Source organism: Polistes dominula, unplaced genomic scaffold, assembly GCF_049000335.1.
Source record: "Polistes dominula isolate Pdom_NZ unplaced genomic scaffold, Pdom_raw_medaka contig_31, whole genome shotgun sequence".
Taxonomy (NCBI): Eukaryota; Metazoa; Arthropoda; class Insecta; order Hymenoptera; family Vespidae; genus Polistes; species Polistes dominula.
Window position 1 is genome coordinate 6,833,281 of NW_028300925.1, and position 19,837 is coordinate 6,853,117.

General features: G+C 29.6%; 1 protein-coding gene across 1 annotated transcript in view; it reads left to right on the plus strand.

Annotated features, from left to right (window-relative positions):
- Dgk (diacyl glycerol kinase 1) overlaps positions 1-19,837 on the plus strand; it is a 98,195-nt gene that overhangs the window by 61,620 nt on the left and 16,738 nt on the right. The window contains exons 5-7 of the mRNA XM_015334993.2: positions 16,418-16,552; positions 17,539-17,758; positions 19,674-19,835. Of these exons, the coding sequence (XP_015190479.1) occupies positions 16,418-16,552; positions 17,539-17,758; positions 19,674-19,835 (517 nt within the window). The remainder of the gene's footprint in view (positions 1-16,417; positions 16,553-17,538; positions 17,759-19,673; positions 19,836-19,837) is intronic.

Here is a 19,837-nt window from a genome sequence, read left to right on the forward strand (position 1 = left end):
AACTCGAATGATTTTCTTTGATATCGTTTTAAGATTTACTCGTAAAAATAGCAAATAAAAGAATATTAAAATACGTTATTGGAAAAGTTGGAAATCATCGAGATAGAACATTTTATGATAATAATTACGAAATTAAAGTTACCGATTAACGAGATTCTTATAAAAGGGAATAAACTATTAGATTGGCAAGAAAGTAATTTCGGCTTGCACCAGTATGTTGCGTTATGTTTGTTTCGTTATTCTTTTGTTAATGTTAGAATTTTTTTCTTTTGTGGTTTGGTAGTTAATACTTTTAGGTTGCTATAGAAACAAATTCCGTGTAATTTTAAATAAACGTAAATAAACGTGTAAATAAACAATTGAGTTTTATTTCACATTAGAAAACCGAAATTACTTTCTTACCAACCCAATATATAAGAATGACCAGAACGATTAAATTCGTACGAGTTATTTTTTTTTAATTTGTATTAAAATAAAAAGTTTATATGAATAACAGAACATATAATTAGCCTTTAAAAAAAGAAAGATAAAAATTGTTCAAGTCAGATAAAATATAAATATAAACAATTTATTTTCTTATATTAATTTTTAAATAAATAATATACTTATTTGTTCTTCTTTTAATATTATTATTTACGAATAGTAAAGAAATTTAATGATATGATCCTTATGAAGACTGGAACCTTGGTAAATGCACCTTTTGATAAATACATCTCTGCAAATGGCTAAAGGATTAAGTGTCGTTTACTTTGCGATAGAAAGAAAGAGAAAAAGAGAGAGTAAGATGGAGTTGTAAAGAAACGAATCTTAAAACTTTAAGCATTTCGTCTTTTCAATGAAACCCACTTTATTTTAAAACAAGGAACTACGTAATTCGGGATATTTGGAGAAATTCTTGGAAATCTCTTTTCTCTTTCTTTATTTCTCTTTTCTGAGATCAAGGAAAAAAAGAAAAGTTAAGAAATTATAGTAACGAGCTTTTTTAGCATATCTTCTTGAGATGATCGCGAGTGTCCTTTCTTAACTCGAATAAAAATATTAAGGCGGATCGATAATTTTCTTATTACCTTCTTTGATAGGAAATTGAAAAAAAAAAAGAAAAGAAAATAAGAAGAGAAAGAAATGGCAGAAAAGAAGTAATTAAAGCTACTAAGTTCGAATCCGTAATCCGAGGTAACCTAATCCCTATTACTACGGTTGTGTACCAATGAGAAGACCTTTTCATAAAAAAAAAAGAAAGGAAAAGCTTGAAATCGATTGATTGGTCAATCGAAAAAGAAAATCACTTTTACGGTATTTCCTCAATTCTTTTCCCCCAATTTCTTTTTATTTATTTTATATGGGGTACTGAATAGCTTTTTTTGATTTAAAAATAATTAAACAAAAAAAAAGAAAATAATAACGTCATGTTATTTTTCTTTAAGTTACTTTTGAATTCTGAAAGGTTCAAATTTAAAAAGATTAATATATTATAGTATTATATAAAATATAATTAATTAGTAAATTAGTAATCGTAAATATATAATATATAAAATATAATTAAGTTAGAATTTCATTTCATTCCACTTATTTTTTTTTTTTTGAATTATTTCATAATGTTACCTTTGAAATTAAGCGCAACTTTTTTTTATTATAAGAACGAATCGTTCGTATTTTTATTTGTCTTCTAAGATTTTTTTATTCTTTTTATTCCTTAAGTTGAGGTAATGAAAAATAGATTGGAAAAATTTTATCTTTTGGATGGTTTTTTTATTTGTTTTTCAATACTAATTAGTAATTATTTATTACTATCTCTCCCTTTCTCTCACTCTCTCTTTTTGACTTTTCTTTATTTCAACGAAGCTTTTCTAACATCACTGTTGCGCGAGATTTCGTAGGAAACATCGATGACGAGGAGTACAATGACGTCACGGTTTCCATGGGAACGCGAGAGAACACCCGGTGTGCTATAACCAGAAAGACAGAGAGAGAGAGAATGAAGAGAATGAGAGAGAAGGAAAAGTAGTGACGTCACACCATTCGTAGTTCTACACTAATACATTTTCTCAAAGTACATATATATATATGCATTCATGTATACATGTGTGAGTGTGTATTTCGTGATATGTGCAGTCGAGGTCGGTGCACTCGCAAAACGTGACTGCAGCTGCCTCGCATCTGTACAATGACGTCACGTGAACACCGAATCTTCCTTTCCCCTTTCTATCTCTCTTTCTCTTTTTGTAAATGTTATCTTTTATTTTTTAAGTAGTATAATACATTAACTTACAATTAGCCCTATTCATCTTTGACATGGGATTATTTTCATTGACGTTTAACTTCTGTTTCAAAAATTGCTTATTTTTTTTTCTTTTTTTTTTCAATAAAAATTTTTCTTTTAATAGAACATTATACAATGTGATTTTAAATAATAAATGGTGAATATTAAAAAGAGTGAAATATTAATAAAAAAATATGAAGAGAAAGATAAATATTTATTTTAATAAACTTGATTTTTACCTAATAATAAAATACCATTATAAGCAATATATTTTTTAATAATTATTATTATAACCGTTAACGAAAGAATTTTGTGTTAATGGGATATTTAGTTAAATTCGAAAATTAAATTTAATCGTTTAAATTACATTCATTATGATTACATTATTATTACGATCAAATTGTTTTTTAATTATATTTTATAACTTTTATTATTATTATTATTATTATTATTATTATTATTATTATTATTATTATTATTATTATTATTATTATTATTATTATTATTATTTCGTTAATTTGTCGAGGAAATAATTTTATATGACGAAAGAAGAGGATTTATAAATGTCATTGTTATTTTTATCTTTTTATTTTGTTATTTTTTGCTTCCTTCCTTCCTACATCCTTGTATGGTTTTATATTTATAACTTGTGCATATATATATATAGGTGGACGTTTGTTTACCGAAGTAAGTCGACGAACAACGTGTTTACGCAAGGGTAATGCTACTCCCGTCTTGTTTATCACCGTGGTAAGAGGTTTACACGAGATAATATTTTCTGTAATTCCATAAAACGAATTTAATTATCACAGTCAATGCTACCTACGATCACCGTGGTTCGTGAGTTTTAAACCAATCAATACTTTTTTCCATATTCTATAGAACAGATCTAATGATGAATCGTAAAAAATAATATACGTACATATTTTGAATTTTTAAGAAACTTTACTACGTGACGCAAACGTTGAGAGAAAGATAAAAAAAATAATAAAATGAGAAACGTAATGAGAAAATATTTGTTTAAATAAAAACTAATTTTATTTCATTTTTTATGTGGTGCCTGTGTAGAAAACACGTGTTACATAAAAGAGAACACGGTGATATTATTTCATTCAAGAAAACGAGCTTGTTTCGTAGTCCTACGCTCATATCGTTTGTTCTTAAAACATTTTTCTCTTACCATAGTAGTGTTGGTAGTGACAGTAAATGCATAAAATCCTATTTCGTATGGAATCCAATCTAAAGAAGTAAGAAAATTCTTTACAATTTATTTAACTTATCTCAATTCTTAACATGATTAAAAAATAAAATTTATATAAAAAAAAAGAACCTAAAATATTATCTTTGTCATTATAAAATCGTAATTATTACATCGTCCCAAATATGATTGAAAATGTTAATCATAATATCAAATCTTGTGATTTTTTTCCTTGAGAAAAAGAAGTAGTAGTATCTTTCGTATCGATCAAAAGTTGCAAGCATTTGCTATTCGTTTATAGAAATTTTCTAACAAATATTTGTGTCAATGTTTCTTCAATACCAGCTGGTCTAACGAAAATAGTAAATAGTCATTCTCTAGCGTCATGTATGTTTGTTCAACGAATTTCAGTTGACCGGTTATCACACATGCACAAACATACACACGCATATACAAACAAAAATATTCAAATGTGCATCGAATCATCAGAATCGTACAAATGAAACAGAGATTGGTGGAACCTGTGTAGTTGGTTGATGTTAAATATGAGAGAAATAAGAAAAAAAAGGTGAATATCAATGTGTGTATGTGAGGGCCTTGTGAGAGTAAAAAAAGGGTTAGTACAGAAGGATGGTATAGTCGTCATACAAAAACAAACATCGAAGGCACGCTATTCCCAGAGCATCGGCCGACCTACTGTATATTTAGATGATATATAATCCCTGTCGTGTATCACAAAGTGCACGAAACTCGCAGTGCGTCATATTTAAAATGACGCACTGCGCGTTCTTCACTGCCACACTGAGTCAGCTGTTCTTCGTTAAACATTACAACCAATTATTTTCTTTCAACTCCCTAAGGATTGCAATTTAGATGCTATTTTTGTTTTTCCTTTTTTATTACATTCATCGTAATGGTATATCCAATGCGTAATGTTCGTGATATAATATGTGAAAGAACAAAAACAGGGTTTGGTATACGATCGCGATGAAAATAAAAAGAGAAAAAATATAAAAAGACAAAGAGGGGGTGGAGGTTGAGGATGAGGTTGAGAGAAGAGAGAGTGGGGATGAGCGTGGGAGAAGAAAAGCCTTTGCCCGAAGGTAAAGCTGGGTTGTACGAAAATTTATGGACGTCCTGAGTTATTAAAGGATTTTTTTTGCAAGTTCGTGCCTTCTCAATGATATATGTTACGTTCCTAGAGTCATAGCGTCAGGTGGAAAATTCGAGGATATTATGTAAGCCCGTTTGAATCTTTCTCTTACTTTCTTTCTTTCTTTCTTTCTTTCTTTCTTTCTTTCTTTCTTTATTTCTTTTTCTTTCTTTCTTTCTTCCTTCCTTTCTTATTTTAGTAGAAACGCGATGGTGTATTATCGAGCGTGAAAATATTTCTCAAGATTTATCATCCGTCCCCGTATTTGTTTTCATTAATTCCAACAGCTGCAACGTATTATGACAGATTAACGAGCCATATCCGATTTCTGATTTCTCTACAGATTAACCCGGTTTATTTAATGCATTTTATTGTAATATCATCGAAAAATAAAGAGTGAGAGAGAGATCGGTTTGGTATAATTATTATTCGGATAATAACCGAACATTATCTTGTCGATAGATAAATATAAAGTTAAGTTATCATAAATATATTGTTCAATTATATAAATATTCATTAAATACGTATGAATTTGATTTTGAAAATTATGTTTCTTTCTTCACGTGCTCTGTGTGTGTGTGTGTAGCTGATTTTGTAATCCACTTTTCCAGTGAAATTTATCCTTTTATACCTTATTGTAGCATATTTGACGTTTAGGAGATTTAGTCTTTCCCTTTCCCCTCCATTTTCCCTTTCTCTTTTCCAAAGCACCAACCGTGTCTACCTTCGTCTTTGTAAGGGTTGATTTAGAGCGTTCCATTCGACGTACCACACTGAACAAGAAATACGCCTACTACTTACAATAGAGCTTCTCTTTCACACACATTCACACACTCACATACACATTCTTTGGATTGCAAAGGCGATATCGTATAGTTCGATTGAAGCTAACCTGGGATCTAGTAAAGTATAATAGATTTTCATCTAACGTTTGATTACATTTTCTTTCGATACGAATAATAGAAGGATAATTGATTTTTTTTATTAATCATTTTTTTTTATTTATTATTATTATTGAGGAATATCAGCTTGAATTTCTTCTTTTTTTTCTCTTTTTATATATTATATATTTATATATGCAAACGTCAGAGAATAATATAATAGCTGCTATTAATCTTACAAGTTAGCCGAGTCACTTAGAATATTTAGGTGCGTCTGAATTAGAAACGAGCTTACGTGACTACTTAAAATGCTCCTTTTAAACGAGAATCTTCTTAGAAAGTGAATGATCGGAATAATAATTTTTTTTGTAATTAATCACTTTCTTATAACTGTAAAATTTTTCTTTATCCTTTTTCTTTTTTGTTTATTTAAACTTTATTATTTATCATTACGTTAAATAAATAATCGATATAGACGAATATTTTGTTCGATAAAGCAAATAATATTCATCGTCATGAAAATTTTCACATTTAAAGTAATATGCTTTTTTCAATTTGTTTTTAATCAGAAATGAACTTACGTCAGTTTCATAGTGAACAATCAAATGTTAAAACGTTAATATCAAACCACATTTATTATGAAAAAACTAATATTATTAATTATAATTATTTGATTAGAAATGAGTTTCAAAAAGAAATATACCGACACAGAATAGAAAATAAGAATCATTTATATATATTTTAATTAAAAAAAAAAAAAACCGAAAAACCTATTATCACGTTCAATGAATCAAAGAGATTAATTAATATGTAAGAATACGTAAAACGATACGAATTGTATCATTTGAATATTTATGTTCGTTAATTATCGTTACCCTCTTTTGAATAAAAGAAAGATCGTCGTTAATAATCGTTGTTCGTGTTGCAACAACGAACGAAGCAAAAAAAAAGGAGCCTCTCTCTCTCTCTGAGGAAAAAGTGCTTCTTTGAAGGGCTAATATTCTCACAGCTTTTTCTTCTGTCTTTTTGATCGTTGAAAGAACATACCAGAAAAATTTCTATTCTTCTTTTCTAGACGATGAATAAAAATAAGAAAAAGGATATCTGAAGTAGAATAAGAAAAGAATGTTGAGAAAGAAAAAGAAAATAAAAAAGAAGAGAAAATTTAAGAGAGAAAGAAAAAGAGAGAGAGAAAGAGATAGGAATATAAATATACCTGCTACTTGACTTTGTCTCTCATCTTTTGAGACTTTTCATTCGTTAAAGTACAATCGAGAATTTAATATTCCACTTTCGTATCGCTTTGGGTGCAAACGAGGGAATACTACTTGTATTTTACTTCGATAAATTTAACTAACTAAGTGTAAGAATGTTTTCTTTTCTTTTCTTTTTTTTTTTTTTTTTTGATCCAACCCCTTAACCCCATCCGCATTTTTTGTAGTCTTTTTATTCTTTTCTTCATTCTTTCTTTCTTTGTTTTTTTTTTTTTATTTCGACTTGATCTTTAACGAGATCGTTGAGTTTTATTTTGTAAACAAAAGGGTAGAAATGACTAGAGTAATGTGGAATGAATATAAACGAGAATAGGGAAAGAAAGAAAGTGTTAAAGTTCTGTTTCATGTTACCCCCTTTTTTCCTTTTTTTTTTTTTTTTGCTATTTTTATCACTAGTACTGTGATTATCACTAAACGTTTCTACGAGTAGACCAATGCATCTCAAGGTTATTCCTTTTTTCTTAAAGTTCTTATTTAAAAAGTGTTTCTTTTTTATTATTATTTTTATAAGACAATATTAGTCAATTATTATTTACATTCAATTGTAAACAATATAATTTTGTATAATTTATTATCGTACTTACTATAAATAACTATTTAATATCATTATAAATACTATACGTATCCTTGGGAGACTATTTAATTTAGACAACCCTACTTCAACACACCACAAAACTTCCCTTAATCAAACCTTTATCCAACCCTCATCAACTCGCTGAAACAAACCCGTCCTCTCCCCAAAATCTCCACAAAAAATAGATACATGTCAACATCTTCAAAATCAAATCATACCACTTAAAAAAAAACAATTTTTAATCAATCAGCATTAACTTCCTTAAAACAATGTAGACATCTCTTTGTACTAATCTCCTTAATTAATTTATTATATCCCCTTAAAACGAATTCATATTACGTCCTGATTACTTCTAAAGTCTGAACGTAAGAAGAAGAAGAAGAAAAAAAGAAGGTAAGGAAAAAAAAATCGCATAATAGGTTAGAAAAAGAGGCAGTAAAAAGCTTATTATGTTTAACCAGGGTGTGGATTCTTATCGTAAGAGCTTTAATTGAAGTCACCCCGGTCCGACCTTTATAAGGTCTTCATGATAGTAGATCAGACTAGCTAGCTAACCAGCTAGCAGGACAATCGTACTATCGTTCACTTATTTTTAGTATCTAAATTGTTGACACTACTCTACGTCTATACAAGCAACCCCCTCCCACCCCCTACCACCTTCTCTCTTTCATTCCCTTTTTCTCAGTACATTTTCTCAGACCCCTTTTTCCGTATAGCACCTATGGTTGTTCGCTTAGTCTTAAGTATATTTCTTCTCATCGTACCACACACACACACATACATACATACATACATACATACATACATACATACATACATACATACATACATACATACACATCGGAAAAACGAAAGACTATGTGGTGGTCTATTCTTGGACTATATCGTTGACCTTAGTAAGTTGATCTTATATACTTCTTTTCCTTTCTTTTTCTCTCTTTTTCTTTTCTTTTTTTTTTTAATCAATCAATCAACGTTGAAGATGATTCTATTTATCGGTGTATAAAAGGAAACAAAGAGAAATATATATAAAAATGAATGAAAATCAAATTATAAAGATCACTTTGGTTAGAAAAAAAAATAAAATAAATATAATTGCAATATTATTTGTACTTACAAAAACAATTTTCTTTTTTAAATTTTGTTTCAAATTTTAGATAGAATTTCCAACTTGCACTGATGCAGGGCTTTTACAAAATTGATTAGAATTTTTTAAACAATGTAATTAACCACGAGTAATGCATTATCGAAAATTTGAAAAGATTATCATCTCTACGTTGATATTTTAAATTTAAATATAATTGTATCAAGTGTATTAATTACTAAAATCCAGTTATTCAATTAGTTAGATAAATAAAAGCAAATGTATTAATTGAAATAATAAAAAAAAGATGTATAAATCTTTCATATATGTTAATAACTAAGAACATCGGTACGATGAAATATGAATTAATTAGTTATCTCTATTGAAATTAGTCGTAGAACGCGGGGGATACATTATATGTATGTCGGTAACTGTAACATCGATAATTTCATAGTAGCATAAGTTAGTTAACTGGTAGGAGTTTAATGATAGCAAATAACCAATCTAACGATGGTCTATGAATAATTTATAGTATTAAAGTTCGTCTACCATTATAATACAGTTGAGAATAATAAATTATGCATATATATATATATACGTATATGCAGTAGTAGTCAATGAAAATAGCAAACAGAATGAAATCTTGTCATTATGGAAACCCATCGAATATTATCTCTCTCTCTCTCTCTCTCTCTCTCACTCATTTAGACTGAAATCATTCGGATTGATCGAAAATAGCAATTGACCCGATTTACGATCGAATCCATACTGTCGTATCGCGAAATGTCTAAAAGCGATGACCCTAAATCATAGATACGTTCACAAACCATCATCATTTCTCTACGTTCCATCGGTTTTCCGTCAGCATTGGAAAAAGAATCGAGCTGGAAATGCTAACGTCCGGGAATATGGGAATATATACATATATACACACATACATACGTATATAATACACTTATATATATATATAATATATATAAGCGTATAGAACTTAATCCGCATTTAAAATGAACGAAAACGCGACGAGGAATTCAACAGCGATTAGCGATTATCTGATCGATATTTTCTTCCTATATCATAAGAACTATACTTATAATGTGAATGATTAAAGGAAAAAAATGAAGAGAGAAAAAAGTTTAATATATCAGAAAAAAAGAGAAAATTGAGAAATATTCTGAGGAATATTTAAATATCATCAAATATGAATATTGTAATTATTAATCCTTTTTATAATGTTATGTTGCTTTTGAAATCAGATATAAATACATATATATTGGCATAGGATTTGTTATATATATATATATATATGATTATTATACTATTATTACTATTATATATATACATATATATAATATTAGTTATTATAAATTATAGTATAATTATAATATTTATATTATTTTATATGTAATATTATAGTATTTATATTAGTATTTATATAATATTAGTTATTATATATTAGTATAATTATAGTATTATTATATTAGTATATATATAATAGTAATAATAGTATAATATAATGATAATATATATTATTTTTTAATTTAACTTATTTTATTATCTTAATATTTATTATAATTAATTACTTGCATCTTTAGAAAAGATTTAAAATTTCATTCTATCAGATAATAAGAAGAATTATTTGGAAATAAGCTTGGAAAATAAAAAACGTATACGTTTCCTTCATTTCATCTTTCCACGAGATAAATTATTCTATACTGATTTAAGGGATTAAGCACAAAGGATTTTCAAAAATAATCGGAATAAGTGGAAGTACGATTAATAAACGAAAAGGAAGTTTCGAAAATTATGCGAACAAGTAAAACAGAATAAAATCAACGTGAAACGTTTAAGATTGTGAGGATATCCGATGAAAATTTTTAATCTTTTAATCAAACAGTTTAGAATAATCCGTATCACATTTCGAACGGGACTATTTTATAGATATAAAAAAATAAAAAGAAAAGAAAGTAAAAAAAGGAAAGAAGAGAAAGGTTCGTACGAGAGTGGACGATCGGAATCATTTCCGTGAATATCGGCTTGATTTCCCTGGACTCGTCGTCGGTTTGACTTCCGACAAGAGAGAAAAGAGAGAAGAGAGAGAGAGAGAGAGAGAACGTGAAAATTTCCTACGCTTATTTCTGCCATATCATTTTCTCTCTGTCTCTCTCTCTCTCTCTCTCTCTCTCTGCTTCTTCTACTTCTAACCTTTTCCCAACCCCAAACTCCCATCACTCGTTCTCCTCTTCTTTCTCTCTCTCACTCTATCTCTTAGGATCGTTTCTTTCCAACAGAAATTCGAAGGATGTGATCCTCAAGAGAGAAATTCTCTTTCGCTTTTCATCTGCTGACCCGAAGCATCGAGATCTAATAGACAGAAGGAAGGAAAGGAAAGGAAAGGGAAAAAAGGAAGATGAAAAAAAAAATAAAGATCGATTTCTACTTAAAAAAAAAAAAAAAAAGTAAAGAAGATATCGTTTATCAATCTTATCAAAGTCTTTTTCTCTTTTATTTTTTATTTATTTTTATCGTGAGATTGTTGAGGATTGAAAAAGTACAAACAATTAATGATCTTACAATGACTCGTAGAAATGTTTTTGTTTGTTTGTTTCTTAATAAACGAAATAGAATGTCGAAAATAAATTCCGATTGTGGGATAATAGAAAATGGGATAATTAAATGATAAATTTGACGTGTAGAAATATGAAGAAAAAAAAAGATTAAGCCGTTTTATCAGATCGATGTTTTATGTCTTGAAAAATAATAAGTCGAACGAAATTTTGTAGAGAAAAGTATAAAAATAATCAATAGAGTTAATTTGATCGTAATAAAAAAAAATATTGTTATAAAAATAATATAAAACATACTAAAGAATATCGTGAAAAAACACTCGAGATCCATGAAAAAACTTAAACGTATCACTAATCCCGAAATGAGTCTAATTGTAAGTAAATATAAAACAAAAAAAAAGAAAAAAAAGCAAACAATTTATTTATTCTTTAATCACAAGAGAGAGAGAGAGAGAGAGAGAGAGAGAGAGAGAAAGAGAAGAAAGCTTTTATAAAATCTACGTGAGTTTACCCTTTTAAAAATTTCGTCGATAAAAAGAAAGATAATAAAAGAAAAGGAATAAAAAGAAGAAATTATATCTCCGAAAGTAGTAGGTTATGACGTCGTCAGACCCGGTGACGTCATTTGCATCAAGTCTGATGTCACTGGCAAGGAACGAACGAACGACCGAACGAATGGCGCAACCCCTTACTCTACCATCATTCAGAACGTGCTCGTTTCTATCTCCTTTAGAATTCACCCCTCTCCGTGCAACCCTCTCTCTACCCTGGCACGTAACTTCGAAGCTTAATGGCCGTATCTTGTCTCATTCATGCGGACATTCCGTCGGTTAACACAAACGACGTCCTACTTTTTTCTAGTACTTATAGCTGGGTATCAACGATGATACTACATTTTACAATAACCTTTCCTTGAACGAGAAACTATTTCACCACCACCAACACCATCACCCACCATAACGCATTCTCTTCTCATCGTTCCGTATTTTCTTTTCTATCTCCGTCTTCTACTTTCTTCTTCTACTACTTTTTTTTCTTTATTCGTTAAATCGGTGTACTCGAGCAAGATTTTCTACGAGAGTAGACATAGAAAATAGTTGATGTCACGTGGAGTTACGTAACTTCACGAGATGCGATTCCTTCTTAGCCTATTCACAAAACCTTGGAAAGGAAAGCTCGTAAAGAAGAAACTGGAAAATCGTTGTTCCCCCTTTCCAACATCCCAACCAACCAACCACATCTTTTATAAGACGCATTTTATACGAGGACGCATAAAGAATTACTTTTATCAGGCTTCTGCTGGACAATGTACCTTGAAACTACTACTCTTTTTACGTAACATCCAACCTTATGGAAGAATGTATATGACATAGGCGTGTGTGTATGTGTATGAGAAAGAATTTCTGAATCTTTTATTTATTGTATTATTTAGATTCTTTTTAAATGGGGTTCTCGTAAATTTATAAATGCCATGTAAATTCTCCCCGATCTTCATTCGAATTTAATTTTTTTTTTTGGCGAGTATTTTTTAGTTGACATTTCGAATAAATCATACTACTGTTGTGTTGTCAAGTTGGCTAAAAAGTCTTACATCGCAGTAAGCAGTACGAACTTACTAATGTTATTACCAGCGACAATAACCATGCACTACTTACATTTAAAAGACAATTCGCAGTAGTACGAGCAGGTATTTGCCAGGCATTCTCTTGAAATATACTCACGATCCTCTATAGAAGCGGTTATTACTTATATTAAATATTTTTATTCCCTTCTTTTTCTTTCTTCGTAAAGAAGTAGAAATAAATTTTTTCATAATATCGTCGTGTAACTTTAAAGTTACACATTTGTATAGTCTCATTACATATATATTACAATTGTATTTATTTCTTAAAAAATGAACAATATTTTTCGAATACTGCATTAACAAAGATTAGATTAAATGTTTAACTATAATTTATATCTACTTATAATAAATATTCAATATAATTATCAATTATTTAATAACATTTAATTAAAATGATATAAATAAATAAAAATATATTCCAAATTTTATTCAACACCTCTTCGAACTATCCCAACTTTCATTATTTGAAATGATATTCCTTAAATCATTAATATCATTTTAAAGGTAATCAAATTTTACGTTTAACTACTTAAAAAAAAATTAAATGAAATGAAACGAAAAGAATTAGAAAAGGAAGTAATTACAATTCTGAAAATTTGCGTAATTTTCAAAGAAAATAAAGGAATCCGAGAAGTAGAGAACGGATTAAACGAAGTATCTACTCAAGTGGGTATCTCAAAAGCTTTCATTTCGACTTATCGCTTTGGATCCGTTACGATTTCATTTACGAGAAGGATCATCTGAACGAGAAGGCTACGAGTATATATATATAAATGTATTTATGTATGTATATATGTGTACCAACGTTCGATCGATTTCAGGTTACGATTCACCCTTCCCCCTCCCCATCCCTCTTTCTCGCTATCACTTCTATCTATCTTTTTCTCACACACTCGCTTACCCCCCCCTCTCTTTCTCTCTCTCTTTCTCTCACTTCTTATATTATTTTTGTTCTTTCTTTCTTTCTCTTTTTTTTTATCGTCCTTTACAGAAACCGCGCCCTTTCGCTTTGTAAGCGTAAGTCCAGCCTCGACACCGTGGTGAGAGGAGGCCGAGAGTTTATCGCTAAGAGCGCAAGTTTAATGGAGAAAAAAAAAGAAGGAAAAAAGAAAGAAAACAAAAATAGGAGGAAGAAGAAGGCGACGCCCTCCGTCCTTGAAGAGTGGCGTCGATAAATGTCACACGGTATAGGAGTGAGAGAGAGCTAGCCAGCCCAGCTCTTTTTGCCTCGAGAAAAGCTCGAAACTGAATTGTCTCTCGGTTACTATATCACCCATCCATCCCTACAACCCTTTCCATATTTCTATTTTTTTTGGCTCCCTAGTCCCGGTTTTTTCAATATCTTTTTTTGTCTACGTAATACTTTGGGGAAATTCTTTTTGTTTGTTTTGAAAACCAAGTTTCTTCGTTCGACTCTCGGAATGGAATTTAAATTCATCGTTGTTGGATTATTTTGTTTATTTAATATTTACAAATATTTATTAATTATGCTTTGTTGTAGATCGTACGTTGTTTAAATATAATAAAATTTCAAATTAATATAGGAGATACGTATTAGACGTTTTTAAGTAGTACGAACCTTATATGGTCAGACGAAGAATTTTCGAACAAATATTTGTATCGTGTTTTTTCCTCTCTATCATTTTTATTCATAAAAAAATATGTTAATATAATTATGAAAAGAGCGGATAAATAGCTTTTTTTCATAATTATTGTATATATATATATATATATATAGTATAAAAATCGTAGAACCATGGTGAACTTTCGATTTGATAATAAATGAGTTTGAAGAAAGCTTTTAAAAGCTTTCAAAACGATTATCTCGATCGGACATTAAAAAAAAAAAAAACATTTTAGGACGTATATGCGATGCATATATTATAATAAAATTGGGAAGAAAAGTTTTCCTTTTTTAAGTGGTCGATCTTGCGTAATACAAGTTTATCAAATTTCATAGATAATAATAATGGTTATTGTATATTAAATTGAAACCTATTAATATCCTGATCAACAGGTTTCGAGATGATCAACGTTCTCTTATTCTTATTTTTTATTTTAATTAAATTCTATTTTGTGCAATATATCCTACATAGCACGATAAGTTTTGAAATCTTTCAGCGAAAGTTTCGTAAAATATTTCCAAAAAATCTTTCAGAAACCTTGCAGGCATCATTCTAAAATATTTTGAAAAAGATTCATAAAAGATTTTACAAAAATATTTTAAAAACATTTCTAAAATATTTTACTGATAGAGTAATCTTTTGCACGTCTCTTAACGCGGACATTTTCACCTTGTAGAAAGATTTTTTAGAAACCTTTTTGAAAGGTTTAAAGCTTTTCAAGAAATGTTTTAGAAAGTTTTTAGAAAGTTTTTATGTTATGTGGGATTGCACGATTAATTTTATTTTTGAATTCCTAAAGAAAGAAAAAGAAAAATCGTAATCAATAAAAATGTTGTCATTTTTAGTTTCTTTATATTCAAGTTTTTCCTTCCAAGACCAGGATTTTGTTTGCACGAAACACAATCGAATATTTTTTTGTGATTTCTTGTCCTTGAAGATTTCTCGTAATGGTATGAGTAGTAGAAGAAGGAAGAGAATTGTCTAGTAAACACAAAGTAGTCATATTTTTTCAGGATTAATTTGTAAATGAAAATTTTTCTTTACTCCATTCTTTTAATTAACTTTTCTTTTTCCTTATTTATCTTTCTTTTATCCTTCTATTTCCTCCACCCCCTCACCTACCATCGTCATGTTTCTTTCGAGGAAACACTTAAGTCAGTCACAGTGTCGTGTTTTGAGAGCATCATGGATATCTCACGGCTATGTACTTGACCTACAAACTGGATATTCGAAACGTCATTTCTCTCTCTCTCTCTCTCTCTCTCTCTCACTACCTCTCTTTCTCTATTTCTCTCATTTCAAGAGATCCTAATCCGTTTTGTTTAGTAATTCCAATTCACGATGGCCGAAACTGTCTCTCGTTGATAATAAAGGAATTAAGGTAGATTTTCCATCTCTGACGAATGATGGGGAAAGTGGGTGATGGAGAGGGTGGTAGGGTGGGATTGGGAGGTTGGTAGGTATGTATTGTGAACTCATCTAAAACGTATTTCGAGCGTATAACGGTACAACCAGCAATTCGACGAATGGCTTTGGGTAAACACAGTTAATTGCATGAAACACCATCGATCGATTAGCACAGAACTACTACGAGAATGACGACGACGACAACGAGGATGAGGGGAAGAAAGAGAAAGAAGAGGAGGAGAGTTGGTTCTTGCTGGCAGCTTTAATGTACAACCGTCGATTGCAATCGCAAATGATCAATTTGTGGAACGATCGACTCATATTTCTCTTCTTTTTTTCCCTTTTTTTTTCTTTTTTTGTTTCATCATAAACCTGAGAACATTTATAGCCTGCGTTAGAGAGTGAAAGATCATCTCTCTCTTTCTTTTTTTGCATTGATTCATTATACGCATCGTTAAGAGGGGAGATTTCAAAGTTTATTTGATATGATTTAAAAGAGGGTTTTTGAAAATATAGCAATTAAGTAGAATTTATTCGCAAGAGAAAATTTGTCAAGAGATAGATTAATTAGGTGTATATATATATATCTTTGACTAACAATTTTCTTCTCTCATATATGATTGATTTTATTAAACAAATAAACAAAAAAATACTAAAATGCAATACAGTGAATGCAATTAATTATTATTATTTTTTTTTTTTATGTATATTTTTTATTTGTTTGTTTACTTATAATTTTCTTTTAACATAGAAACATTTTTGTTTTGCAGGACATCGATTACGATGGTTTTAGAAAATTTCTGGACACCTACCTCGAAGTCGCAACACCCGATGAGTTGTCACGTCACCTTTTTCTCTCGTTTGTTAAAAAGGATCCCCGTGTTGTCGATGGCAAAGCCTTTAAGGTAAGTCATAAAACAACATCATAATTATTATATACAGGATAAATAAGTGAATACTTTTGCTTTGAATGAAAATTTTCGACTTATTTTTATCCCATAGTCAATCTTTCGAAATATTTTCTATTAATATTAAAAATGTATGAAGGAATGAACGAATGAAAATTGATAAAAGAAAATGATATTCTTTTTGATTATAAAATCTTTTGAATTTGATCAATCAAAACGTGAACGATCGACAAAACGTCCGTCGAGGATTTCCTTTCGTACTCGCGTAAATTAAAAAGATTAAAGGGTTTTTCTGGCTCGATGAACGGATTGAATTTGGATTACGTATCGTATCCCACATGTCGGAAGACTTTATGATAGGGGGAAAAAAAAAAGACAAAAAAAGAGGGACATGAGATAGAGATAGGGTATAGGAAAAAATTTATTCTAACGGAAAAAAAGGAAATCGAAGGGGATTTTTCCTAAGTACGATCCTTCTGATTTTTAAAATCGTATAAATCAGATAGGAGTTGGATCAATGGTTGAGTTATTCTTGACCAAGAAAAATCAAAAGGAAAAAAAAGAACACGAAAACACACAACGAGGAACATAAATAAAAGATAAATATAATATATTGGTTAACGAGTATAAGAAAAAGAAAGTGAAATATTATTCTTTTTTTAAGTGTGGGTATGAGGAACGAGTGCTATTTATTGAATAAATATTTCGAAATTTTTTTGGATCAATATTTAATATAATAAATAATATGATACGTTAATGATCAATATTTATAAAAAAGAAAACTAAAAAAATATCAATATTTAACACTGACCTATTTATAAATTATTTTTTATATAATATCAAAAAAATATATATATATTACAAAACATTGAGGGAAAAACGTTTTGTTTTAAAATACTGACCAAATAAATACTAGGTACAAGTATTTGTATTTTTATTCGTATTTTTAGTAGAGGTATTATTATTTTTGTTTTTTTTTTTAGGAAATGGCTGTGCTGTCGTCAACGACTGCATGTGCAGCGATTACTTCTCACACAACTTCGAGCAGTAACGTGAACAGCACCGGATTACCAGGAGGAGCATGCACTGATAGCCACGTTGGTAGTTCCTCGTTGGTCGACAAAATTCATGGACTTACGGAAAAGCTGCAATCTCTGGGACACCACAGAACCGAGAGCGAAGCCTCATCAAGAACACGAACTGGTAATTCTATGAATTTCTATGTCACATTTCTTCTTCATTCGATTTTCTACCTCTCAAAGCAGATATCTCTACTTTGACATTATGCTGAGGACGAATAGCTATGATAATTCCCCAAGGACGAACATTTTCATATTCATTTTCGTTCTCTGCCTACATATTCGTATCAAAATGAAAGATTTGATATTATTTTTCTTTTTTTATTTATGTTGATCCATATTAATTTTTAAATTCGTTCGTTATTTTATTATTATTTTATTTGTTGTATAAGAAACAGAATGATTATTAATTGAATATGAATATAGAGAAATTAGTCGTAAGAAATAATTTTCCACACACACAAATATATTTATATCATTCAACATTGTGTTTGTAATTAGTAAAGACAAAAAATAAATAAATAATTGAATACACGCGGCAACAATCAATACGCATAAATTCTACAAAAAAAAGAAAATAAATAATAAACTAAAAATAAGAAAAAAGAACGATTACAAATTTACAATGGAAAAATATAACGGATAAATTGGAAATCTGATTGCAAGGGAAATGTGCTAGGTGGTAGAAGTGATGGGATTAATAAAATAAGAGGAAAATTCTTCTAACGATTACGAAAGGAAAGAAAACAAAAAAAAAAAAAAAGGAAAAGAAAAGAAAGAAAACAGATAGTAGAATAGGAAAGCTACTACGGTTTACCTCTCAAGCTTTAAATGTCAGAAGGCGTCGTCGTATTTTCGTTTAGGACAAGGGAAATCCTTCGATTCGCTACCCTACCATCAGCATTACCACCACCAACACTAGCATTTGCCACTAACACCGGTACTAGAAGTAGTATTTCAACCTTTACCCCCATCTTTTACCCATCCTCTTAAAATAGGTCAACGGGAAAAATAACAATGATGTCAGGTATTATCGTATTGAGAGTCGACGACGTTTTCAATTTTTCTCCCCTCTTTTTTTCCTTTTTTTTTCGTTTTCCTTCTTTTCATGCTTCCTTTCTTTCATCGACAACGATCAGTATCCTGGAATTTGATTGTTATTTCTTACGAAGATCAGCAGTACTCGAATGCTGCTACCGATCTCGTTAATATCTTCTCAATGTTCGATACTTTTCGTATATTTTTCATTTTATTTTTGTTGTATTCATTTCTTTTTATATATCTCGTCTCCAGGGAAATCTTTGGAAATATATAAAATTTCATTCTTTTAAATTATATCTATATGTATTATTTAACCGATGCAAGAATATGATAAATGTTTCGTATTTTATCTTTCATGTATTTTACTTTATGGTTTGAACAATTTAAGAAAAACATAAAATTTTTTAACGTGGTTTTATTTATAATCTAATTTTCATGAAACTAAAAGAAAAAATTTCTGTTCATGGTTTACAACTTTGTAAATCAATATAATAGAAAGTTAGTTTTATACAACGTATCAAATTCTTATACTTACCCCATAAAACTATACACACCCGTATAACACAACGTTTCTCTTATCATTTTATAAATTTATTTAAAAAAAAAAGAATGTAAATATTTCGTAAAATTAGTAATTGAATTTAATTTTTTTTTATCGTGTTGAAACAAAAAAAAGAAGTATGGTTTATCAAAGATTTAATTTCTTACCTGTTGAACCAAGCAAAAAAAATTGTCTTTGATTTAAACTTTGTCGGTGATGATATATCGTCGATTGAAGTTGAGATAAGGGTGACTTTGTTTGGATACGTTTATCTATCTCTCTCTTTCTCTCACTCACATTGTCCCTTTTTTCGTTTCACTTCGATTAGACATTATGTCAAAGTTTTCCGTAACATTTTTATCGAAGAAATACTTTTACTCCGTTTAAGAAAGAATTTCTATTTTCTAAAAGAAATCTTCCTATCGATTTGATGTTTAACGGTGACGTTACGTTACAGGAAGCGTACATCCAATGTTGACGGTAACAAGGACATCTTACAGTTGCCACGACGTTCTTGAAAAGAAGAGTACCGACAGCAGCCCAAGTCACAGCCAAATGTCACGAAATTCGTCCAGGAAGTCGAACAATTCTCTTCTCGTCAACAATGGGAAATTGGAAGGT